Source organism: Plodia interpunctella, chromosome 16 (genome assembly GCF_027563975.2).
Source record: "Plodia interpunctella isolate USDA-ARS_2022_Savannah chromosome 16, ilPloInte3.2, whole genome shotgun sequence".
In the NCBI taxonomy this organism is placed as follows: Eukaryota; Metazoa; Arthropoda; class Insecta; order Lepidoptera; family Pyralidae; genus Plodia; species Plodia interpunctella.
In genome coordinates, this window is record NC_071309.1 from 9,397,294 (window position 1) to 9,423,560 (window position 26,267).

A 26,267-nucleotide genomic window follows, 5' to 3' on the forward strand; every position below is an offset into this window, starting at 1 on the left:
CATTTATGATTTTTAGTTAAGATACCAAAAATAATCCACAATGCGAGAAATAAATTTTGGCGATAATTTTTATATAAACCACGGGACGGACTCGATTTTAATCAAATTTCGCAGACCTAGGCTACATTTTATTTATCGCGGACGAAGTCGGGAACGAAGCAAAGCGCTATATATTACAAAATCAAATCACTAACCCCGCGGTTCCGACTTGATCTTGGAATCGGCGAAACCTCCTGAAAACATACAAAGTAATGTAATGAATACTATCTACACGATCAATTATACTATTTAACTAATATTCACAAAAAAAAAAAGAAGAAAATTTACGCTATATTAACTAATATATGTAAGTCTTTTTAGTTATAACAACATCAAACGGATGAAATTATTAAAAATGGTCATAGTTGTTCAGCGTAAATTATTCTTTGTTATTTTGTTTTTGTACACTGTCTACAAACTATAAATAAAAAAGCTGAAAAAAATAAAAGGAAATCCATGCAAAACACAGCAAAAAAACGCTAACATGAATATGTGTGGGTAAGGAAAGAAAAAAAGTTAGAAAAAAAAAACAATAATAACTACACAACCATGCTACAAACTTGTTCGTACCTTGTACCCGAATGGGAATCTATTGGGAACGCTAATACATAAAAATATATTAAAGAACATCATTTATTAGCATATTAATATAGAATTTTTGCACTCGAAGCTCTAAAAGTTCAGTATAAAAATGTAAAAATCTTCCAAAGGCAAAATGACATAACTTAAAAATTTAAAATTTTCATTTTCGTTAGATTATTCGGTTTTCTCTATTGCATTATTTTAAAATATTGTTTAAAAATATTGTTTCTCTGTTACAAGTGACGATATGTATATTCATAAAAATGACAAAAAGCTATCGTATAATCGTTTTTTACGTTAGCGTGGAACGTATTGCGTCCTTTATTACACACTTATGTCAAATAAGCTTTTGAGGCATTTATTTGGCAATGATTATAAAATATAGTCTACAACAAATGCGCAGAAAATCAGACATGATTTCCAATACCTGGTTCAAAGCAATTTTAAGCAGATACTACTCTTCTTGGCATTTAAATTATAATATGCAATCGAATTATTTGACGAAATAAATATTTCAAAATGGCAAAACGTTCCACGCGTCCTTAAATTAATGTTTAGGCACCGAAAAATGGCTTTAATTGGGCAATTTTTTTAACTCGTTCCTTTTATTGAGAAAAAATAGATATCGGAAATAGATATACAAGAATATTTAGATTTTTAGCTTAGGCACAAAATTTGTAAACCTTTCTTCATATTGAGTGTGTCTGTAGAAGTATCAATCAAATTACGTAAAACACATAGCCGACCATCGTATTTGGCATATTACATGATTGTTTTCATGTTACATTATGCTTTTTAAGTTCTTTAACAATTCGTTATACATAAGTGTACATAATTTAGATATCAAAGTCTACATAATTTAGGTATCATCTAAAAGCTTTGTTGTCCTCAGTTTTAGAAACCAGTGACCGACACATATCCACATTAGCACCTAGATAAGATTTCCATAAACCAGGACATAATAAATAATGAGTAGTACAATAGGACACAGCACGCATATTTGTCAACCATCACAAGGTTAATATAAGGTGATAAGTAATTAAATACCGTTTCAAAGCTTAGTCCCATAAATTAATTTAAAAATATTATTTTTGTACTTATAGCCCTTTGCTTCGGAGTAACTACGCTATGCTCCCATAGCGACTCTCCAAGCTCAATATTTACCAATTATATATAATTACCCAAAATTTACTTCATTTTTACTTTTAAATTTTTAAAATAGGTTTCACTTTATATGAATTTGTTTTTTTTTTTTTGTATAAAATATTATAACTTTAGCTATAAATGCATTTTTATGATACTGATGTAATATAATAACTGATGTTGAACAGACGTCAATACTATAGTTTCTATTTTATATAGTGAAAAGGAAGTAAAGTGTGGATTAAATAATTTGACTAAGACAAAATGATAAAGACATGTAGATTTTCAAGATTCCCATAGTCTTGAACATCACAATTTTAACGAAAAATAAACAACGCTTTCATAACAACAAATATAAATAATATTAAAAACAAAATCAATGAGGAATTTGGTAACATTTTCGTTTCTTTACTATGCATTTTTCGTGTTAAAACCTTGCATATAGTTCAAGTGCTTCATTTCAAAAGCTTAGCACTTGATTTATATTTGTATAAATCAAGCCATAGACATTTAAACATATGTTATACAATTATATGTAATTATAAAACTTACGTCAATTGAAATAATTTTAATTTTAGAGTCATTGACTAATATAGCTACATTGTTCATAGTTTAACCAATTCGGAAATACAAAAATATTTTTCATCACCGGATCAAGCATACATTATGACCAATAATTAAATATTTATAGAATACATTGTTAGTAACACCATCACCATTATAATATAATAATTGATATAAAATATTTTATAAACATAATTCAGTAGTTGTTAGATGCCCATAAGAATTTATCCTATACGTTATACGTACACATAATAAAATAATAATATATAAAACGTCACGGCTATAATACATAATGCCTATGAATAAAATATATTTTCATAATATTCTTGTAAATAAAATATAGTACCAAAACCTTAAATTACAATACCGTGACCAGAAAAATAAATATACTTGCTGAGAAAGGGGAAAAAAAAATAATTTGCAATATTTCGAATTTACAACAATTACACCAACGGTATTTATAACAAAAACTGTATTTTGCATGTCATTTCGTAAAACACGGACAGTTGTAACTGGATTCAGGCGCAGAAAAATTAAAAAAATTCGTTCGCAAGGAAGAGTTCAGGAAAAATATATTGTATTTTTCTGGTCGATGTAGACAAAATACTTTTTCGCACACTATATATATATATATATTTCGAACACGTAGAAGAGACACTTACTGTCATTGTCATAGTCCTGTAATATAGAAGGCGGTCTTTTTCGCTTGATACCCTCAATATATCCCGCATCTATAAAGTTAAGTTGTAATATTAAGACAATGTTTCTATGCACAGTATAATACTTGTGTGCTGTGTGTCCGCGGGTTGAACATTGTCTCATTATTATTTTTTTTGTTCAACATATCACATTTAAGATTGTTCATATTTTTAAGAGTACTGCTTATATATATTTGACCAATTCCAGTATTGTTTATAAATAAATATATTAGGACAAATCACACAGATTGAGCTAGCCCCAAAGTGAGTTCGAGACTTGTGTTACGGGATACTAACACAACGATACTATATTTTATAACAAATACATATATAGATAAACATCCAAGACCCGGGCCTATCAGAACCACTGCGCCACCGAGGTCGTTTATAATAGTTATCAATCAATCAAATAAAACTTTTTTTTATTATTATAAGACAATATTCATTCCCACGTTACATCGATATTATGTGGTTGTGTATAATGTATACTATAGTATAAATAAAATGGTTTTATACGAAAATCTAAACCAGTTTTTCACAAAACAGTTAAACATTACCTTCAGCTAAAATATGTTTCGTCTCTATCGCACTTTATAATTACCACTGACAGACAAAACATACTTTAACTTATATTATGATTTATATTTTTTATGAATAACAGGATAAATGTTTATTTTCGATGTCAACTTCGCATTCAATTATATAATATAATGAAAATAATGACTAGATATTTGGTTCGTTTTAGTAAATTAGTGTTAAGTACATAATTTAAGCTACAGACTAGGCCCTTAAAAAGTCGGATATAATTTCTCGTGTATATAATAGCTGCCGTAAAATCGGGCAATGTATCTATATAATTTTTTTTAATACTTACGAGTAATATATTTTTAGTAATTTCACTAGAATTCAATATTTAGTTATACCATATAATACTCTTAAACCCGAGGCCGTAGAAGGTCAACCGGCTGTCTACATTTATGGGCTAGTCAGCGAACGTGACTTAAGTTCATTAAATCTTTTGCAAAAAAAAAATTGACTTAAGTTCATTAAATCTTTTGCAAAAAAAAATATTGATATTCTTGTAATCGTTACACAAAAATCAATTCTGAAATTTGCTGCCATCTATCGGGGAATAGTAGCAACTGGTTTCGTCGAACTCGGAAACGGTCGCGTGGGGCGCTACCGCCATGTACAGCGCGTAGTGTTCCGCGTCCGTCAAGTCTAGGTCATCTTGTAGCTTTTTGAACGCCGACGCGTCTAGGGCCAAAACGCTTTCAGCCACCAAGATAGTCCCGCCATCTGTCGGCGGAAGCGGGGCTAAACTGGCCGGTCTACGCAAAGATGTCTGCGAAGTTGATTTCTCATTATCATCGCCGTGCAATGAAATATGCGTGATACTATCCGCGTAACTCAGACCAGTGGTTGACACGTTATCTTTCAGAGACGTATGAGACACCGAGGACTTAAATTTGGACGGACGTAGGCCTGAAACACTAGACACAGATCTGAGCGGTCTGTTAACGACTCTAGCTTTCTCTTTGCCTTCAGATTTGACGCTAGGCGCGGGCGATTTCTCCCGCCTTCGGAACAAGCGGGAGAAAAACGAGCGTTTTTTTACTGGCGGCAACGCTGGTTCACTTCTAGCTACAGATAATTCAGTGCGGTCGCGTTTTAGGATCTCAGTGTTGCGCGTCACTGGTAACTGACGTCCCGGTTTTAAAATACTATCGACTGAAGTTTGGCTAGTTTTGAAGCTTTCTTGAGTTTTACGCACGCGCTTTGGGGGGAGTGGGGGGGCGCGTTCGTCATCCACATCGCGTTTCAAAGGTGAAAACTCAATTATAGGCCCTCTATACGTCTGCACTTGCACGTCTTCGTACGGTTCTGGTTCGCTGATAGAAATTGGGTTTTTAAACGCCAATTGCAGACTAGTATACGTTCCAGCATCGTTAAAATCTTCCATATCGGTGTCTTCGCTGTTCATGTTAGTAACATTTTCTAGACGCGTACGATTTTCGGAATAAATCTCATCTAACTCCGCGACTTGGTCTAGTAGATCGTCTAGACTCTTTTCGTTTGAGTCCGCCATTTCTATATCTTCGATATTACCGTTAATATCGGCCACGACTTCATCGCTAGTAGAAGTGACTAAATCAGTTACGTCTTTATTGTTATTATCGTCGGGATGTTTGATTGTGGGATCGGTTTCCATGTCGATGTGTGTGTCAGTTTGTGTGTCGATGTGTGTGTTGGGTGGGTGTCTGGTGTCGGACAAGATGGCGGCCAGAGCGGCGAGGTCTGGGAGGGGTTTCCTGGCACCTGGAGGGCAGAAGCGGTCGGGGATGTATTCGAAGTTGACGGGGGTGCTTTTGGCCCCGTCCGTCAGTCGCTGGAGGAGTAGCTGCACCTATGAGACAAATATGCGACGAATAAAAACTTGTCGACGGCGAATCCAACATTGCTACTCGTATTTATGATTACCATTTAATAATCACATTTGGGTGAATTTCACGACTGTTTAAACGCGGCGTGTAGCGTTTCATTGGTGTCGCATATGTTTTTTGAATGAAGAATCATTATTTTTTAATTAAACATTTATAAAATTAAAATTGCACCAGTACTTTACTTATTTATAAAATAGGATAATTAAATTGATTACTGTGTATGGTATATTTTAATAAACACTAATGATAGCCCGCGGCGGCGTTCGAAACGCTTGTGAAATTCAACTATTTATTTATTACTAAAAAAAACAATTAAAAAAATGTATAGCTACAAGCTAAATAAGTAACATAGCGTTATATTGTGGACATGTGCTCACAGTGACGTGTTGCTGCGACGGGCGGTGGTACCTCGGCGTGTGGAACACGATGGCCACCTGCTTGTGGACGGCCTCAATGTGCGCGCGCTCCCTCCACACCTCCTGTCCGTTCTCCTCTTGGTAGAACACCACTGCTGTGTCCTCGCGGTTCACCTAGACAGGAGGATTTTAATGATCACTCTCTCTCTCTTATCTTCACATATTCTCGTGTGATGCCGCGAAGCCATTTTACAATCGGCCGCTTGCCTGACGCCCACCGTCCTCGGGAATGATATTGTTGCCTATCAGTTGCCTAGGATAGCTAACGATATGGAGTGGTACTATTACGGATATCCTTCACATCATATAATTTGAAAGACTTCCGTAAATTAGTATGAAGTACCAACTTTGCCATAAGACGTACGAGTAGTATTTGAAAGACTATGGACTAAGCAAAGTATTGTCTACGCCTTATTTAAAAAAACTTAATTTCAAGAGGAATCGCAGAAATTCTATGGAAAAAGCCAGCTTTCCAAGACTATTTCTGGAACTCTTTCTATGAAATATTATGGAGAAGTTTCCCTGTCATATGAAATAATATTGGAAAGAACATCTCAAACTGAGCAATGGCTCCAGTCTGCTTACCCAAAACGACCCTAATTCAAGTGTAATTGTGACCTACCTTCTCACACAGCAGTATAACCCTGGTTCCACCCTTCATAGGTCCAGAACAGTGGCTGATCTGCGCTATCTGAAGGTCGCTCATGGCTTTCTTGTCGTAGATGATGTCAGAGACGACGGGCGTGAGAGAATGCTTCACCTTCCCGGCCTCGTCCGTCATGAACACTTGGAAGCAGAGCCGCACCGCGTTCAGGTCGATGCTTTGCGGCTGGTTCTTGTGGTGGTACCGCGCTGGGGACAAACGGTATATAAATTCTTGTGCACCAATCACAGAAAAGAAAAAAGTTTGGAATGAATGAGAAAATAGACATTGATTTTTATTACTTCACTCTTTAACCCTTTAGCCCATAACTACATTGTTTATTAACGAAACTTAGCATAAACCCTTTTTATATTTAACTAGCTTTTGCCCACGTATGTAAGTAAAAATCCGTTTCCCGTGGGAATTTCAGGAAATCCCTTCTTAGTGCTCCCCTACACTGTCCTAGGAACCATGTGCATTGTCTGACAGTCAGTCAATCAGTCAGTCAGTCAGTCAGTCAGTCAGTCAGTCAGTCAGTCACTCAGTCAGTCAGTCAGTCAGTCAGTCAGTCAGTCAGTCACTCAGTAACGGAAGAGTTATATATATATATATATATATACTTAGTTGACGTTTCAACGACTTATAGTAGCAGTTTGTCAAGAAAGTGAAAAAATTAAATGAGGGCGCTATCTCCTATCTCTTTCGTCGGGAGCCTATCCTCGGTGCAACATCAGTAACCTTACTCATCGCTTCTCCCTCGAATACCGTTGTGTATTTGTCTAATCACAGGAGGAATATTGGATGAATGATGCGTCGAAAATCCACAAGGGGAATATCCTATGACGTCGTGAACAGTATTACTACCACAATGTGCTTGTAGAGTGGATTTTCTCGATCTGTACACTAGCAACGGCTGAATAAATGAAACTATACTAATATATGATTATTGTTCTGTATTCTCGCAAAAAAAATATTTGGTATTCTGAACGATCCGATCACGTGAGATATACTAGTGATAATATATATAGCCGAAGCTAATATATATAGCATTATAGATAATATATATAGCATTATAGATAATATATATAGCATTTTCTCAATCAATTAATGTTGGATGATGCTAGTTACTTGATTACTAAGCAAATCAATCATAAAATAATAATAATACAATCAACCATTGGGGAAATCGGGAATCTTGTTTTTATATTTTACAATATACTATAAACCATTCTAACCGCCACTGCGATCTATTATTCCAAAAATTTATAAATGTGTAGTAAATTTCTTTATCGAATTAGAGTTTAACTCAAATCAACACACATACACACACACATACAGCCCACTCCACCTATGCGTTTCAGTTTCATAAGACCCTTAACAATGCGGATATTCGGCAGCGAACCGCGGTTATTTCGGGACGTGCGCGTGCGCGTGCGCCTAGCGCCCGCGCTTAGGGCTGGCAGACGCTAAAATAGACGTGTGTTGTGTTATTAAGTGAGGCACGTGTCCGAGCAGTGAGGACTTAGTTTAGTAATCAAATTGCCGCAATTGCAATTGTATAATTTAAGCCATTTTTTGAGTCCATTTACGTTTTAGTCCTTTGCGAAATAGGTCGTTAGCGGAACACTTTTTTCAAATTCAAAATTCAAATTCAAATCATTTATTCAGAAATTAGACCTTCACAGGCACTTTTTCTCGTCAATATTTATAGTTATTTCTCACAAGCTACAAACTACTGGCATTTCGGAACGACCACTGCTGAGAAGAAATGCCGAAAGAAACTCATTTGAACAGTGTTGGTCCCTATCATGCCAGATCGGCTTACCATTATTGTTTCTTACAATGTTTTTTTTTCTTTCTAATAATATATAAGTTAGAATGAGTCATTACAATAATGGGTCCTCTTGGGACTGTCTCTAATCCATTATCGTACAAATCGAACCTGACATATGTCTGTCTCATCCTCGACTGCCCTCAGATTTCATCCCCCTCTTCTCCTCCCTGCACGAAAACTCAACATTTTCGGAAATGCTGTTGTTTCCCATCAGCTTTAAAGGCTGTTTTCCATTAGTCGCATCGTACGACATCTACGGGAGGATATACGCCACTGGCAACCCTAAAACCACGATTCTATCTCATGATCCGAATCTGCCGATTACCTAACGTTATTGTTTGTAGGGAGATCTATTGAAGCTATTTATACGTGCCCACATCTGTTGCCATTTTTGTCAGCGGATGTACGTTTTTAATACATCAACAACGTAATTTATTTTTATTTAGGGCTTCGCTTTCGTGGCAATTTTGAGACAAAAAGTATCCTACGTGTTATTTTGGGTTATATTCTACTCATGTACCAAATTTAATAACAATCAGTCCAGCAGATTTTGCGTGAGAGTAACAAACAAACAAACAAACAAACAAACAAACAAACAAACAAACAAACAAACAAACAAACAAACAAACAAACAAACAAACAAACAAACAAACAAACATCCTCACAAAATAGTTAAAGACTTGAGTTCACAGAAAGAAACTATGAACTCAAGTCTTAACTACAGGCCGATATCAAGCAATCCTCAAATAGTATCTGACGCATTCGATTCATAAACGTCAAAAGATCGACTGAATCGAAAGGATTTTGACAGATTCCATACACCGCGGCATCGTCGTGATTTTGACTCTAACATATATATCTATCTAATATAACATATATATATATATCTATAGTTATTGTGTGTTGTATATGAAATAAATAAATATATATACCTATAGAAAATATGCTCACCAAGAAAAAATGCGGGATATTTTGAAAAAATAAGAAATTAAGAAAAAGTTTTATGCAACGTAATCTACGTCAACCTTGAACCCGCGAACTCGCAAATAATGCATCAGTTTATCACTGCATGGCACAGAAGAACTACTATATAATGCTGGCCACACACGATCCTTCAACTCAGACAGATGACGACGGAAATGCATGAACATCGAGTAGTTCGTATGACAACTTTTATTTACCGTAAGGAAAAAACAGCAGTGTACATCGAAACAACATAGTTTTTCGAAACGATTGTCGATAGTATGGAGCAGGCATAACATGTATGACCTTTGACAGGCTTTATCGAAATTACTTTGTGGCAAGTCACAACTTATCTCGTGACTGAAAATTTATTTACACACAATTACACTCATAAAGGTTCGTTTCAAATTAATTTCGAAGTAAAAGTTGATTCGAATACAAAATATTTATAACAAAATCCCTCGGATAATATAAAAAATGTTTGCCAAACTATCCCAATCCCAACTAATATTATAAACGCAAAGTTTGTTTGTTACCTCTTCACGCATTATCTACCGATGGTTATGGAATTCGGTACACGGGTAGAAAATAACTTGGAATAACACCTAGGGTACTTTTTATCCCGAAATTCCCACGGGAGCTAAGTCTCAGGGCGGAGCTAGTTACTGTATATTTTTATTATTTTGTTAAAAACAAATACGTCATTCTTTGCACAAATAGGGTAGTTGTCATCAAGTCAAATCAGATGTCAAAAAGATCCTATGTGTCAAAAAGATGTCCCATATAATATTTTTATCATGTGATAAAAATATTATATGGTCTTTGTATGATAGTGACGACCGAACCGTTTGCGTAAAAAGTGATTGAAAATAATTAAAAATTTAAAATAATTAAAAAATTAAAAACTTGATTGAAAACATCATCATATATCAGTTCTCTTCAAAGAAAACAGATTTAAAAAGGGGTCGATGGAAAGGCTTTAAGACGTGGAACAAGTTAAGGTAAGGTACTTTTAACTTACTTTTAAAAGGGTCTACTCTCAGCTCCTCCCGCACTCGAAGCGCCTCGGCTATGTCCCGTCGCTTCACGCACTGTATGCCCAAGTTCTTGAAAGCCACCTGGCAATTCTCCTCGGTGATGGTCTCCCGCACCGTGCACACCCCTCGCTGGCACTCCCTGCCCACCAGATTGTGGGGGTGGGGCCTGTGGACAACGTACCATTATTTTTTTTCACGAGATTTTAATTAGTATCACCTGTCCCGATGTTTGTAATTCGATCCCCGGTCGGGTCATGATGGAAAATGATCTTTTTCTGATTGGCCCGGGTCTTGGATGTTTATCTATATATGTATTTGTTATAAAATATAGTATCGTTGAGTTAGTATCCCATAACACAAGTCTCGAACTTACTTTGGGGCTAGCTCAATCTGTGTGATTTGTCCTAATATATTTATTTTTTTATTTATTATTTTTTTTTGTAATCAAATCTTGCAAGTTAAATTTCACCTATACTTCCCCTTGATCTACAGAGTTGAAATTTCCCACGTCGCTTCAATTTCCATTATAATGCATTATTATGACTTGATGGTGCACCTAGGATCGGCTCCAAACGGTTTACAGCATGGGCATGTTTTTTTCATAACTCGTTGGATGCAACAAGATCTCTTTGCAAGCACGTGGCAAAATTTTCATTTTTGTAAAAAACCTTTAATGCACTACATATTATACAATTCGTAAAAGTAAGTACTATAAGCGGACTTTTTCTATATACCTATATAGGTTTAAACGGAACATAGTTCTCTCTTCACACATAATTCTCTCTCTCCTCTCTCTTTCTCATTTTCACACGCCATATTGAGTCACATTTATGTTTTTGGTGAGATCTTCATTATCGTCACACAAGGACTGTTAGAGAAATGGCAATACGTTATCTCGTCTAAATTTTTTCATAGACGCGGCAATAAAGTATGACTACTATAAAACTAACATAAGACTAATATAAAAGAGGTATTACTCGTATGGGTTATTCCCTACTACACCATTCATGACAATCGCGACGAAAGCTGCACGCAATTCGTGACGATTTGCATATAAAAACAAGCGTCATTTTACCTCATAGAGATTGCGTGACGTCACTGTCTGATCGGGGCAAGCCCGGAGTGACGTTGACAGCATTGTGCAAAATCTATTTTTTTATTTACCGGATGTGACCTTGTCATTCGACGGCCACGGTTTTTTCTACATTATTTTATAATGGTGTAGTTGACTGTTAAGTATGTGACGAATTAATGCAAATATTCCAATCGACGTTAATCAACATTCCCAAAAAACTTGTATCGAAACATTATGTTTTCCTCAAATACCTAGTGCGACGATTACACTTGTTAATATTATGGTAATTCTTAACGCGTAAAACTTTAATAAAAAGGTACTAATTTAAGATGATAAAATATCTTACTGTACATACAACCGCACGTCACATAACACATAGATACATATAACGCGGTAATAGTTGCTATTTATAGTATCTTGATATTCCTGCTACCTGTACGTCTGTACGTACATACTATTCTACATACACAGTTGTTTTACTTTAATAATAACATGTCAGCCTAACATATTAGGCGTGATAAAGTCACAGCGACTACGCTTGGTCATCTAGAGAGAATGAGGGAGGATCGTGGCGTTAAATCAGCTTATCTGGGAGAGGTGTCGGGGAAGCGCCCAGTCGGACGTCCCAGATATCGCTGGAGCGACGCTGTGAAGGCTGATGCTGGGAGCTGTCTATTGGCAGACCTCCGTGCAGAACAGAAGATTATGTGCGAGGTCAAGATCCACTTTGGGGTCACTGAGCCAGCGTAGTAAGTAAGTTAGTGATAATAACATGATGAGGCATTGTGATAAAGTTTTAATTCAAAATATATTTATATATTACGGTTAATTTATTAACTTGTAGGTAAACGTTTGTGAACTTTATCTACAATATAACAAAGTACATTCTTCTATATCTATCACTCTTTCGAGAGGTACTCAACACAATCTTCATAAGATTTCTTTGACTTAAAATAATGATGACGAGCATTTCCGATTCACTTCACATTTATCGTTTACACACCTGTACCCCGAGCACGAAAAAATATAGTTATCGTATCGTAATCGTAATTCTTTACTATTCGATAACGATCACGATATTGCATCGGTAGCACGAAACTATCCTAGATTACTATCGTGTAGTCGATTGTAATACGATACTATAGTTATCTTAGGCTGTCCGCAAACAGCACGACGTAGTTAAAAAGTGCGTTCATAAATGTCGGTAACGCAATTGTGGTTTTAAAATAAATTGAAAAACGACTTGACTGTTACGATTTTTATTAAAAACAAGAAAACATATTAATTTTAATGCTAATCTTAACAAAATCTTTCGTCTAAAGTTATAGCTGTGATATAAATCAGGAGTGTTTTTGTCACCGACGACCTAGCAACAAAAAATATTTTGAACGCACCTATCCTATTAGTCAATGTCAACTTAGCATTAAAAAAACCTATCAACCAAAAACTTGTAAAAGTTCTTTCGTCAAGTGGAACTAAGATTAGAAAGAATATGAAGTGGAATTTCGTGAAATTTATTGCCTTTTGCAAGTGCAAGGAATTTAAAAGGGCCTGCGATGTGATGTTGCATTATTATTTGTTAAATAACCGTTCTACGATGAGAACTAGTCCAACACAGTTTGTTATTATGGTGGAGTTCATGGAGAGGTGAGTTTTTTTAAAATACTTAGTGTCGAAATACTTTTAATGTTGTGTTAAAGTGACCTAAAGTTATCCTTGTATTGTTTTTACATAGAAATGGGGACTTAGCTAAACCAACTGGAGGCCCAAGGGGTCGGCAGTGGGCCACAAATAAATGGCGGGAGCTCGCTGCGAAATTAAATTGCGATGGAACTGGTGACTCCCGAACGGAAGAAAAGTGGCGAAAGGTAAGTTTTACGTGAAGGACATTAAATATATATTTTTATAAACATTGTTAATTAAAGTTAAAGTGTTTGGTATATTACTTTATAGGTCTGGACGGATTTTAAAAATAATACAAAAAGGAAGGCGGCCAAATTAAATAGAAGCATGACTGGAACAGGGGGTGGTCCAGCTTTGAAGATAAGCCTCACAGACTTAGAGCTCAGAGTGCTGGCGATTATGGGAGAGCAGGCTGCCTCAGGCATGAATACCATCCCTGAAGTTGGTTTTGAACATGTAAGTAAAATATTTGTGTTTTATTTGTCACATTAAATTTAATTACTTCTGTGAAACTAATCATGACACCTGTGTAGTAAAGAAGCCAAATATTGAAGTCAAAGATTTGGCTATGGTGGTTATATGATAGTAGGATTTAATATTTGTTTGTTTTCATACTCATAGGTAGAACAAGAAGTGGAGTTGGCATCACAGGAGGTTGACATAAACCCAGTAGAAGAGATTGATTTTCAGAGGGAGCCCTCTCCTCTACTAAATATATGTATGTTTGGTAAATATAAACAATAATTACTTGCTTTAACTTAAATAAATTTTATACAATGTATTTATTCTTTTACTGATTTCTTATACATTGGCAATATTTTGTCTACATGTTTAGTCAGCTGTTCCATACGAAATTGAATAGCTAACTTGAAGATCAGCTATTTTGTTTTTTCTCGATTTCAGGGTTCCTCTGAGCATGTAGAAAAAATAATGCCAATCACTCTGTATGGATAAAGATTTATTGAAATAACTTATTAAACATTACAGGGGATGAGGACTGGAACCAACCTGGCACCAGCCAAGAGCAACCGCCTCGAGCACCAACTCCACCACAAACTAGGAAGTGGACTCCACAACCAAAGAAAAAATCTCAAAACTAAAAATGTAGCAGATCTATTTTTAAGTGCTGAAATGGATCGGATGGAAGGTAAAATGATGGTGAAATGATTCGGGATGGAAGGTATTTTGAACTGGAGAAAGAGAAAATACGGCAGAGAGATTTAGAGCTAGAATTGCAAGCTAAATGGCTGGAATTTATGAAAGAAGCTTTGAGTGTATTATATAAATGTTTGGAAGGAAAAAAGCATGATGAATGACTAGTTTTATATAAGGTTAGTTAGTATTATATTATAGAGGTAAGTGATAAGTAAAACAACCAAAATGTTAAGTTTTTTTTTTAACTATTAAAATTATTGATGTATATTCTTCTTATCATTTATCTAATAACTAACATAATCAATCCTTGTAATTTGACAATCTATATCCTTATTAATGTAAACTATTGATTCTTCGTACCAACTGAGTTCGTATTGCTCTGCCCCTAATCAGTAAATCCCTTCCAGTGTCTGCCCTTTCCTCTGGTGCCACAGGTCTTAAAACGTCCTCGATCTCTGAAACTTGTTCAGAATCAGACTCAGGATCAGGAACATTAAATTGAAGGGCCAAGTTGTGTAAAACACTACATGCAGTTATAATTCTTGCACATTTCTCAGGCTTATAATGCAAAGTCCGATCCTTGCTGAGACATCTCCAGCGATTTTTCAATCGTCCAAAGGTGTTTTCAATAACCACCCTTGTTCGACCATGAACGGAGGTATATTTAGCTTCAGGACTATTTTCAGCTGCGTCGGTAATAGGTGTCATCAGCCAAGGTCTTTGCGGATATCCAGAATCACCTGCAAATGAAAAAAAAATAATATGATAATTAAAATTAACTTTATGAATTTTTAAATTTTTTTATTGATTTTATTGAAGTTATTTTACCTATATGACTATAATTAATATAATCGTCAATACGCAACCCACCTAGAAGCCATGTATGTTCATTACTTTGGTCAAGTCTTTGCATAAATTCATTCACGGCACTATTCTCCCAAATGAATGCATCGTGTGTAGCTCCACCATAACGCGAATTAATATTTAAAATTCGCCCATCGCTGTCACATACCTGTGAAAACGTTTTAATTATAAATCTTATGCATTGTGCTTATTATTTAAGCAGGTATAAGAGTAGGTAGTAGTAAATAGTTTATTTCATATTATTACCATTTGCACATTTAAGGAATAATAATGTTTTCGACAAAAGAAAAGATGTTCCACATCCTTTGGTGGTGAAAATATATGGAAATGTGATCCATCTATGCACCCAAGAACGCCGGGAAATCCATATTGTGTATAAAACCTGCAAAAAATAGGGAAAAATAACCTTTACATAACTTTTATTTGAATTTAATTTAAAATAAATAAACCATGGATAAAATATAAATCTTACTTTTGCCTGATGATATCTCTTTCAGCTCTATTGGTAGGAAATTTTATGAACTTGCTTAATATATTTCTGTTATTTAGGGCATTAGTAACCTCTGTTATATATTTACTGACTGTGGTCTGCCCTAAATATTTGCCCATACCAACAATTCGCTGATACGAACCAGTTGCATAAAAAGATAGAGCGCATAATACCTGTAAAAAGTAAATTTATATAGGAAAACTAGGACTTCACTAACTCATAGTAATTTTTTTTCATTATAATAATTAGCACCTTACCTTATGTTCTAAATCGACTCTTATGCTGGATCTTAAGGAGGTTTTATTTTTAAGCTCAATACATATATAATGGAATGCAGCTTTAGAGAGACGATACCTCTTTATAAACTCCCTTTCGTGTAAGTCTAGGGGCTTGAAATTTCACCTCAAATAACTTCTAATTTTTATTTCTCTGCGTAAAAAATAAAAAGCAAAAATATTTTATTTTCTTTAAAAAATAATAAATATCCAAAAATATTTTTTATACAATTTTATAGTTACCTTCTGATTTCGTCTTCTTCTTCTTGAATGCTATTAAATAAACGCCATAAGTAGTAATAACTACGTAATGGACGGTTCCTTGATAACATAGACATTTTTTAAAGCACTGAATCACCCATTATTATTTTAAAAAATATTTTATATCACGAAACACAACCAAAACGAGAGTTCTCTCACTGTAAAATGCTCGGTGAGACACGATACGATAGTTAGCTGTCGAAAAAAACGATACGATCTGTCAAAAGTGTGTTCGTGCTATGATTTCCATACTTTAACTATCGTTTACTATACGATTACGATAACGATTACAAGAGTACTAAGTTCGTGCTATAAAGTTTTAGTTCCTCAAACGACCGTAGCGGCGCTGCTCTGGTTTTCATAGAAAATAATACGATTACGATTACCATAACCAGAACGATAATTTTTCGTGCTCGGGGTACTGATCTTATATACCTTATCACTTTCTTCCGTCCACTTGTGGGTTAACAGGAATATTTGCGAGAATATATCCTCTACTTGGAAGTTGGCAGTTAAATTTTATTTTATTTATTAATTTACAATAATAAGTGACATATATCATGTTACATTGAATGAAGAGTTTTGACTTGACTTTGAGGGTGTTCACATGCTCAAAGACATGAAGATACTCACTTGAAGGGCTCATCCTTGGTGACACAAGAGACGACGACCACGACCCTGCCCTTGTACCCGCAGATCATGATGGTGGGGTAGGTCCTGTTCTCAGGAGTGCTCTTTACGCCGGGAATCGAACCTGCTGACCTGCCCTCGCATTCGTACCGAAATCTGTTGATGAAAACACAGATTAATAATACATCGCATTAACAAAGATAAGTTTTTAAAATATTATGTATTGATTTTAGTTTGGGTGTGTGTTATTTAAGTATTGCTTTAAAAATCGAATTATCAAATACCCTAATCTAGAAAAAATACATTTAGCAATAAGAATTCTTACAGCACAGGTTAAGGAATAAATGGGAAAACTGTTTGACGACCTCGGTAGCGCAGTGGTAAAGTGCTTGCCTCTGAACCGAGAGGTCCCGGGTTCGAACCCCGGTCGGGTCAGGATGGAAAATGATCTTTTTGTGATTGGCCCAGGTCTTGGATGTTTATCTATATACGTATATGTTATAAAATATAGTATCGTTGAGTTAGTATCTCATAACACAAGTCTCGAACTTACTTTGGGGCTAGCTCAATCTGTGTGATTTGTCCTAATATATTTATTTATTTAAATATGTACATTTATAAAAACAGCGAAATTTATGAAACCCACGGTGCGGTTCCTTTACCGATTCTTTTTCTCTTTTCTTCGAGACTGGAGTAATTAGAAACCTATACGGCAAACAAGTTACCTATCCAGATGAACGTGATGAGGGCAGAAACCTGATATACAGATCACTGGTAACCAGCTAAGGACTTGTACTCGTATTGAGATTGCTATCAAAGTGATAAATACGAGCGTTTTAACTGCCATATTACGTTTGCACGAATGAGATTTTAATACGTCATTTAATTGTAGGAGAAAACAGGAAACCGGAAACATAATAAGCAACCGGTCATAAAGCAAATTAGACTCTTGGACACACCGTGGTCTAAATAAATAACTATGAGGAATACATAAATAAATAAATAAATGAGGACAAAACACACATATTGAGCTAGCCCCAAAGTAAGTTCGAGACTTGTGTTATGGGATACTAACACAACGATACTATATTTTATAACAAATACATATATAGATAAACATCCAAGACCCGGGCCAATCAGAAAAAGATCGTTTTCCATCATGACCCGACCGGGGATCGAACCCGGGACCTCTCGGTTCAATGGCAAGAACTTTACCACTGCGCCACCGAGGTCGTCAACATTTATAAATAGAAGAGCTAGCTAAGGAACAAGGAATGGTTCACAAACCGTCATTAAGAAAATCCTTAACTAAAACCCAACCCACATATTAGAGCAGAATTTCTTAAAATAAATTTGAAATGATTTAGGAGTTTAGAATCGAATTGATGTTGATGTCGTCGACGAACTTACGCAACGACTAATGATTACATAGGTATAATCCACAGTGCACATGAAATAACGGGATAATAAAAGACAACAATCATATCACGTGCCAGTGACGTAAATTACATGGAATCGACAAAGAACAGATATACAACAACTGCAGGTCTAATATTAGCGCGCCGGTCTCGTGTTATTGACCTAAATTCAAACTTTCCAAGCAAGTAGAACGAGAAAGACTAAATCTTTTTCATATCTCTATCTTTCTCGGGGGTAGATTTCTTGCTCCTTCCTATACCAAGTCAGTTCTTTTTCTACGTAAAAGACCTCGCTTTCTTAGGGTTGGGTGATGGGACCGGACCACACTGTCTCATTCTCAATGGAAAAATCTGGGATCCTCTATTCTCTAAGAGATTCACTGTCAATAATAAGAGGGATAAGTGTATAACGACTGTAACCGTTGCATAGCGGTAGTCATAAAAGTCATGTCAGATGACTTTAGGCGACTTGAATAAAATCTGACACCAAAAATCAATTTCTGTAATCTGGTAAAAATCAATTTCACACTCTAAGAGAATATTATTAAAGTATTGTGAGTTAGAATTTAGTGAAGAATTTATTTAAATGATGGTTTGTGAACTATTCCTTGCTTTTTTTCTGACATCAATCCTCCTTGAGAATGCTGTCTCCTGCCAACGGGAGAATTTGGAGTGCTCCTATTACAGGATGGAATCAAATGCCACAAAACCTTTATATGTATCTTATTTAGTTATAATTTATGTACCTACTAGCTGATTCCCGCGACTTCGTTCGCGTGGCCGAACTATTTTTAGATAGTTAGACTAGACTAAATAGACTGGAAAACTATATTTCCAGTTCTTATAGGAAACTATCTAAACTATAGTTTAGCTGAACCATTATGAATCTTCTTCAAGTGTTCCAGATCTTCGATTTTTATACATCGACATACAAAAAACATTTATTTCCTATAGTTTGCGTTTCGCACAAGTTATTACAAACATCCTAAGCTCAATAATTTTGTTATTATTGTACTTTACCACCATTCGGCTCTAATTACGATTTGATCAAACGATTTCCATACAAGCGATCATTGCACTATTCGAAATAACAATTACCGAAAGTGAATCAACATCTAGAGGTAGGTACTTCCCCGTTCGGATGTTGAGAAGGAAGGCCGCGTCAAGGTCGCGTAGCCTTTCCAATGTCGAGTTTCGGCGGGAAAATTTATTTAGGTACCTAGACGATGAAAAAAAAAACTGTGTTCTAAGAAGATTCTATGGTTCTTTCCTAAGTTAAAATTTCCACTATATAATTATAAATAATAATTGACGACCTCTGTGGCGCAGTGGTAAAGTGCTTGCCTCTGAACCGAGAGGCCCCAGGTTCGATCCCCGGTCATGATGGAAAATGATGTTTTTCTGTGTGGCCCGGGTCTTGGATGTTTATATGTATATTTTATAAAATATAGTATCGTTGAGTTAGTATCTCATAACACACGAACGTCACGAACTTACTTTGGGGCTAGCTCAATCTGTGTGATTTGTCCTAATATATTTATTTATTTATAGGTATAATATCTATAGACATCGTTAAAATTACCAATGACTAGAAAATATTTATATTTCAGTACGTGAATACAATTCGTCAGAACACGTTGCGTCAAAAAAGGGAGGTAATGTTTAGATTCAATCTTAATATGATGTACTTTAATATTGTCGCATTTCGTCAAGTTGTCTTCTTGTCCATGTCTATGATAATTCTAATAAAGACTGTGAGTGTCACCTAAGAAACTATGAAACCCACCATGATCCGACCATGTTGGCTGGAGTATTATTTCTTTAATCTTACGGCGTTTTCATTTGGTAGATCATAGATATAGAAACAGTTATATACATATACATGTTGACTAAATTCAAATAATTTATTCAGAAATTAGACCTTCACTTTTTCTCGTCAATCTTTATATTTATAGTTATTTCTCACAAGCTACAAACTACTGGCATTTCGGAACGACCACTGCTGAGAAGAAATGCCGAAAGAAACTCATTTGAACAGTGTTGGTCCCTATCATGCCAGATCGGCTTACCATTATTGTTTCTTACAATGTTTTTTTTTTCTTTCTAATAATATATAAAAGTACATAATGTACATAGTCAAAAGGTATATCAAAACAGGTTATGATTGTGATCCGAGTGCTGATTATAATAAATATATATATCGATGTGAAAACAATTAACTTACATGAATATAACGACAAACGAAAGACTATCATTGTACATCCAGGTTTACTACTCAAATTACAAGGTTTCAAGGCCCTAGTAAATGAGACAAATATAAAAAGGAGCTCAAGACCAAGGAATCAGTAAGTACTCCGTTGTATGAAGTACTTATTAAATCCATGCTCAAGACATCAAGAACCACAAACACATTTATTTGTAAAAGTAAGTCCCAACTGTCCCATCGCAATCTATACTATATATCTATACTATTATTATAAAGAGGTACGCGTTTGCGAGTTTGTATGTTTGAGGCGGATAATCTTCGAAAGAATAAAGAACCGAACCGATTTCAAAAATTCTTTCACCATTAGAAAGGTGAAGTGTATATCTTTTTTGATGAATAAGTATCATTATATATCTTATACTATATCTTATATTATGGATGTATACCTTGTTTAATTGGCATTATACATTCGTCTACGATCAAAGACGAATTTATGAGTTTGTATGTTTGAGGCGGGTAATCTCCTAAACAACCGAACCGATTTCAAAAATTCTTTCACCATTAGAAAGTTACATTATCCCAGATTTATATAGGTTACATTTTATCTCGAAATTCCCACGGGAGCGAAGCCCCGGGCAACATCTAGTTATTTATATACTAGGATCAACAGAGCTTGACCCCTACACAGCATCACCAATATTACTTTCTGTTACAAATTAGGATCGGAGGATTTTCAAAATCAGGCGTCTACTCTACATTCTGCTGTTGACATTGAACAGGAAAGAAAATAAGGAAGAATGTTGGTCTATTGTAACAATAATAATAATTGATCTCGCGTAATTGCCTACGACACGCCATAGTCGATCAATGGGCGGTTTCCTTGCGTTGCTCTCAGATTTACAATGTTATTGTTATTAGGATAATCATAACTTTATTCTTATTATTTTTAACATGAAATCGGTATGTAGGTTCTCTGGAGAATGGCGTCACATTATTACATTAAATATCGATGATAGCAAAGAAAGAGGTACCAAGTCGTGTGTATTTAGCAATTAAAGGTTTTAAGTCCATTTACCACACAATAATAAGGTGTTTAAAGTACAAAATCTATAAACTGTAGTTTGCGGGCTCTGTGTAGCCACTGATATTTATTGAACAATGAATAATTCATTGCAATATCGACGCAAATGTATGCAAATGTTATGTATCGACATAACTTTTCTCTTTAGCAGTGTATTCGTTTCACATAAGCGTGGGTGTAATTTTGATCGTATAATTTATTTTACAATATTGTTTGCACTTCAAGTGGTATTTTCATATTTTTTTTTATTGACTTAAAAGTACATTATCGAATTTTGATAAACAGTTCATATATATGCAAATATGCATGTTTTAGTCATTCAGCACATACTAAGATCTGGAACACCTGACCCATAATAGTACAGCTAAACTATAGGAAATATAGAAATAACGACTTAACAAAAGTTGTTCAGCCTGATGAGCATTTTCTGTTGAAGTAAAAAAATCGAAGATCTGGAATACCTTATGCAGACCCAAGAGGGCAACAGTTCATATATATGCAAATATGCATGTTTTAGTCATTCAGCACATACTAATATCATTGAAATAAGTCGTATCACATTTTTTTGCGTTCGATTGTATGAGGAAAACGCACTCGCGAGTGAAAGTTAATTACGTGTGTCGAAAATGCAACGTATAGACCTAATGACTTCCTAAATCATTGATATTTTTATATGCACCTAGCTGAGAAGCAATAACGAATCCAAAAATACCATATTCGTACGGATTAACTATTTCTTTATTAAGTGATTGTTCCATATCTTGACATATGTATTTATTTCACCAGCCATTTTAAGGTCTCCACTGTTATGTGCCTATGGCTTTCCTTATGAATGGAAATGAAGTATGGGCCATGACCATCACCACCAAGCGATATGGAATACCAATGTGGATTGACGACTACATGTTTTAAAGTGTCTTACGGAGAAAATAAAATAGCCATGATGGTAGTAGATTCAAGATTGTACATTGCAACGGTTTTCAAAGGAATTTAGCAGTTGGGTATTCTACTAAAGGTTCTCATGCTATCTTGATTTCGGAATGGGTTTTAAGGCAAGCGGCTAATGGACTAAAGTATGATATGATGATTATCCTTAACAGTCAAACTGCATATTAGACAAATGCAATTCAAATAAACAAGCCCCAACTGAACCTACATCGCGTGCCAAATAAACTATTTAGAATTGAACGGAATACCCAGCTCAGACTTCAATCAATGCTAAAACAGGCACTAGGCACAATATATCCTCTAGGAGATGGGCCTTTTTGTATTGCTGCATCACAGAACACTTACTTCATTTGTGCTTTGTGAATACTGTGTTTTGTGTTTTTCAGTCTGGTTGTGTATTGTATTGTTGTTTTACAAATAAATGTTTTATCTATCTATCTATATTAACTTTTGTTGCAGTAGTGTAACCATTTACTATTATTAAAAATATAAGATTAAAAGGGTAGGCTATCTTAGCTTGCAAGATATTTTGGACAGAATCGAGTTTTTTCACTGAAATTGCCGACTGAGACACGAATGACTCTTGAACACATAAGCTACCAAAGTAGCGTAGGGATAATCGCCGCAGTTCGCGCACGAACGCATCCTCCTATACCCGAGACACAACCCTTCGTTATATAATTAAACGGTTTACTTTTATAGCCGTCGCGTCACATCGCAGCGCCCGCGTCTCAAGTATTCAACTAAGATCTAGAGCTAAAACATTACACATTACCTATCAATGAGGGGATAAATGTAAAGGGGAGTAAATAAATGGCCGTATGTCTCTAATATTGTACTTTATTCCAAATAAATTAAAATAAATAAACAAAATAAAAATAATATTACCTGAGTGCTTTCCCTGCGGGCTGTTCTGTGATGCGGGTGTACGGCCCCGCGTGGGGCCCGGGCGGGCGCGACATGTCCTCGAGGGCCGCGCCCGCGCCGATCGTCGGGTAGTCGTGTGATATCACCTCAACTGCCGGAGAAAGAATCAAAATTAATATCTACTCATCAATAACATTCGATTCTCGATAGGTAACAAAACTAATATAAATTAAAAATTATGTTACCAAAGAAAAGATTGAGACGATGAAAAACACTTTATTTTATTTACATTGGTGATATAACATTAAGTCACTGAATTACTACATTGTCTTTATTCTTGTATTATGGTGGAACGTCGAGTATATTCCTGGATGTGACCTACAGTCACTATTTCCGAAACAACGACTTATCAGATTTATAAACGTCAATAAAATATAATCTACAACAATTAACAATAGCTATTAAAAACTACTATAAAATCCGTTGATGGAGAGAGATGATAAATGACACCATTATAATGAAAAACCTCTAAACAATGTAACAAAATGTAATATTTTACAATATTATCTATACGTCTCTAAAAGCTTAACTCACGTCGACGACATCGCAACATTTTCAATCGACTCAGAAATCGAATCCTACAAAATTCCGTGACACGAAGCACACCCACTAAGCACAGACACTAGTGCTAGCACCCAGGAAAATATACAAAATACCATGATTATGACAAACAACCAATGAGGCATTCGATATGCGTACCTATTAATAATAGGTAAGTTAATGATACTCGTAAAGTTTTGATATGGTCGTCATATTTGATTGTATTCAATTAACAATAATAAAAGGACAGCTTCTTAACAAAAAATAAAACTTTCCCTTTTTCTAATTTACAAATGAATGCGGCCCATCTGATGGAAAGTGATCACCGCAGCCTGCAACATTAAATGAATATGCCTGGACAAGCATACTTATTAATTTTTTATTAAAAATATCTAAATTATCATAGTGATAGTGTTTGTTACAACATGGAAAATGTTACTAGGTACCTACACAGGGTACCTATAACATTTAAATAAACATTTTTGTACTTACTTTTTATAGTTTACTAGCAACCCGACTAGCTTTGCACAAATGCAATATTATGCATGTTATACGCATAGAAACCATTAAATCTGCTATTTTTAAAAACAATCAAAATCCGTTGTATTAGTTTTAAAAGATCTAACAGCATACTAAGGACAGTAATAACAATGCGGGAAGCGACTTTGTTTTATACCTACTATGTAATGATTTACACTATAATTATATCAGACAAGCTTTTGCCCGGGGCTTCGCCCGCGTTAATTTTATATAAAAGGTACCTGATGTCCATCTCCATACTTCAAATTACATGTATACAATTTTTTTAAGAAGAAGGGTGAAGTAGATAGAGCGTGAAGAGGTAATAAACATACTTTCATCGCATTTATAATACTCTATTAGTTAGGATGACCACAAGTCTAATGAAATCCTATGAGTAGGTAAGTACATGCTTGTTTTCTGTATTCCATGGTACCTACATACTTTCTTTTATAGTGATGCATTATAATAAATTGAATACATTCTTCCATACTCGTCGCAAGGTCATTCACTTGCACAAAGGCAAAAGGACAAGAGCTCACGGAAGTAACTTTGATTACACTTTGTTTTTTTAATCATGTGCCTTTTGTGTTGTTAAATGTTTGCATTTATATTTGTATGTATTGATTAATTAATCGAATATTTCGTTTCAAACGTCGGTCACAAAAGAGTATTATAGTATAATAATAAATGAACTTCATTGTCCATAAACACATTAGGTACACAATGAATAGAGATTAGGTACATATGGAGCAAAGGCGGACTTATTGCTCAGCAATCTCTTCCAGCCAACCTTTGGGTAGAGAAGAGGAACAATTTAGCAGGGGGTGGGCACAGCAACCAGCAAATACAATAAACAATGATAAATATACATACATTTACTTACATAAATAAATAAATAAGATATAAATAAACATAAACGCTTATACAAACAGAAATATGAAGATTATTATATACATTCTGGTGGTTTCAAACTGTGAAAACTGCAGACAAACTATGGTTTGTCTGTTTGTTTGTCATATATCTACCTAGTAAGAATATAATATGGTATGTGTGTGTGTTTTATGAAAAAGAAACCTATTCATTTTTATCCCACAAGTCCCATTGAGTTGTCATTTTATTAGCCGGGCATAAGATGTATTAATTTAGCGCGGGCTTCACGCGCGGTTTGTTTGTTTGCGAATCGACTGCTAATTCGAGATGCTATACTTTCGCCGCTCGGTTAGAAACAGCCAAAGCGGGAAAATCCTAACGTTTATTATAGGTACCTAACTTGAGCGCCAAGTTGGTTTTATATTATACTAGATGTTGCCCGGGACTTCGCTTCCATGGGAATTTTGAGATAAAATATAGCCTATAGTAATCTTGGATAATGTACCTTTCCAATGGTGAAAGAATTTATGAAATCGGTTCGGTAGTTACGGAGATTACCCGCCTCAAACATACAAACTCACAAACTCACAAACGCTTACCTCTTTATAATAATATTATAGACAACAAGAAATTAAGGCTGACATACCAACGTCGTCAGTGCGATTTTGGAAGCCACCGCTGGATTACCATATACACACATACACATAGGTTTTTTATTAATGACTAGCTTTTGCTCGCAGCTTCGCCCGCGTAAATTTTCTGGGAAGCAAAATTTCAAGAAGATTGGTTGAGATAAAGCTTGAAAAGGTAACAAAAAACAAACAATTTGAACTTATATTATTATAATTAATTAATAATTGCAGTGCATTTTGTTAGGCAGTTAAATCTATCTAACAAAATAAATATGGTACGGCCACGGTACGGCCACTCCCTGCCTCCTGCCGAAATTGACACCCAAT

The 26,267-nt window shown here is 35.2% G+C and overlaps 3 protein-coding genes across 7 annotated transcripts in view; 1 reads left to right on the forward strand and 2 right to left on the reverse strand.

Moving 5' to 3' along the window:
• Nucleotides 1-26,267, reverse strand: part of dl (dorsal) — a 40,193-nt gene that overhangs the window by 4,779 nt on the left and 9,147 nt on the right. For 3 of the 4 annotated variants that reach the window (XM_053757205.2, XM_053757204.2, XM_053757206.2), the window contains exons 3-8: nucleotides 23,338-23,467; nucleotides 16,800-16,952; nucleotides 10,348-10,529; nucleotides 6,509-6,738; nucleotides 5,848-6,000; nucleotides 3,146-5,433 (exon numbers count right to left, since the gene is read on the reverse strand). In XM_053757205.2, the coding sequence (XP_053613180.1) occupies nucleotides 4,126-5,433; nucleotides 5,848-6,000; nucleotides 6,509-6,738; nucleotides 10,348-10,529; nucleotides 16,800-16,952; nucleotides 23,338-23,411 (2,100 nt within the window). In that variant the 5' untranslated portion in view covers nucleotides 23,412-23,467 and the 3' untranslated portion in view covers nucleotides 3,146-4,125. Of the gene's footprint in view, nucleotides 1-194; nucleotides 234-2,990; nucleotides 3,060-3,145; nucleotides 5,434-5,847; nucleotides 6,001-6,508; nucleotides 6,739-10,347; nucleotides 10,530-16,799; nucleotides 16,953-23,337; nucleotides 23,468-26,267 lie in introns of those variants that run through there. The other variant, XM_053757207.1, reaches the window with a different exon arrangement.
• On the forward strand, nucleotides 12,308-14,362 carry LOC128676829 (uncharacterized). The gene is made up of 5 exons (XM_053757210.2): nucleotides 12,308-13,085; nucleotides 13,174-13,306; nucleotides 13,392-13,577; nucleotides 13,743-13,839; nucleotides 14,109-14,362. Exons 1-5 carry the CDS (start codon nucleotides 12,931-12,933, stop codon nucleotides 14,219-14,221), a joined length of 684 nt encoding a protein of 227 aa, XP_053613185.1. The 5' UTR covers nucleotides 12,308-12,930; the 3' UTR covers nucleotides 14,222-14,362.
• LOC128676828 (putative nuclease HARBI1) lies at nucleotides 14,348-16,731 on the reverse strand. 2 transcript variants are annotated; one of them, XM_053757209.2, is made up of 5 exons: nucleotides 15,888-16,730; nucleotides 15,613-15,803; nucleotides 15,387-15,522; nucleotides 15,147-15,288; nucleotides 14,348-15,016 (listed from the first exon to the last, which is right to left on the reverse strand). In XM_053757209.2, exons 2-5 carry the CDS (start codon nucleotides 15,747-15,749, stop codon nucleotides 14,610-14,612), a joined length of 822 nt encoding a protein of 273 aa, XP_053613184.1. In that variant the 5' UTR covers nucleotides 15,750-15,803; nucleotides 15,888-16,730; the 3' UTR covers nucleotides 14,348-14,609. The 2 variants fall into 2 exon arrangements, with proteins under 2 accessions (XP_053613184.1, XP_064292562.1); XM_064436492.1 differs by having other exon boundaries at nucleotides 15,613-16,731.

Coding starts and splice junctions, on each gene's coding strand:
- LOC128676828 (XM_064436492.1), bottom strand. CDS start 15,749: ATGGGCAAATATTTAGGGCAGACCACAGTCAGTAAATATATAACAGAG. Junction 15,523..15,612: donor AGAGATATCATCAGGCAAAA/GTAAGATTTATA, acceptor TATTTTTTGCAG/GTTTTATACACAATATGGAT. Junction 15,289..15,386: donor ATTCCTTAAATGTGCAAATG/GTAATAATATGA, acceptor ACGTTTTCACAG/GTATGTGACAGCGATGGGCG.
- LOC128676829 (XM_053757210.2), top strand. CDS start 12,931: ATGAAGTGGAATTTCGTGAAATTTATTGCCTTTTGCAAGTGCAAGGAA. Junction 13,307..13,391: donor CGGAAGAAAAGTGGCGAAAG/GTAAGTTTTACG, acceptor ATTACTTTATAG/GTCTGGACGGATTTTAAAAA. Junction 13,840..14,108: donor CTCTCCTCTACTAAATATAT/GTATGTTTGGTA, acceptor TAAACATTACAG/GGGATGAGGACTGGAACCAA.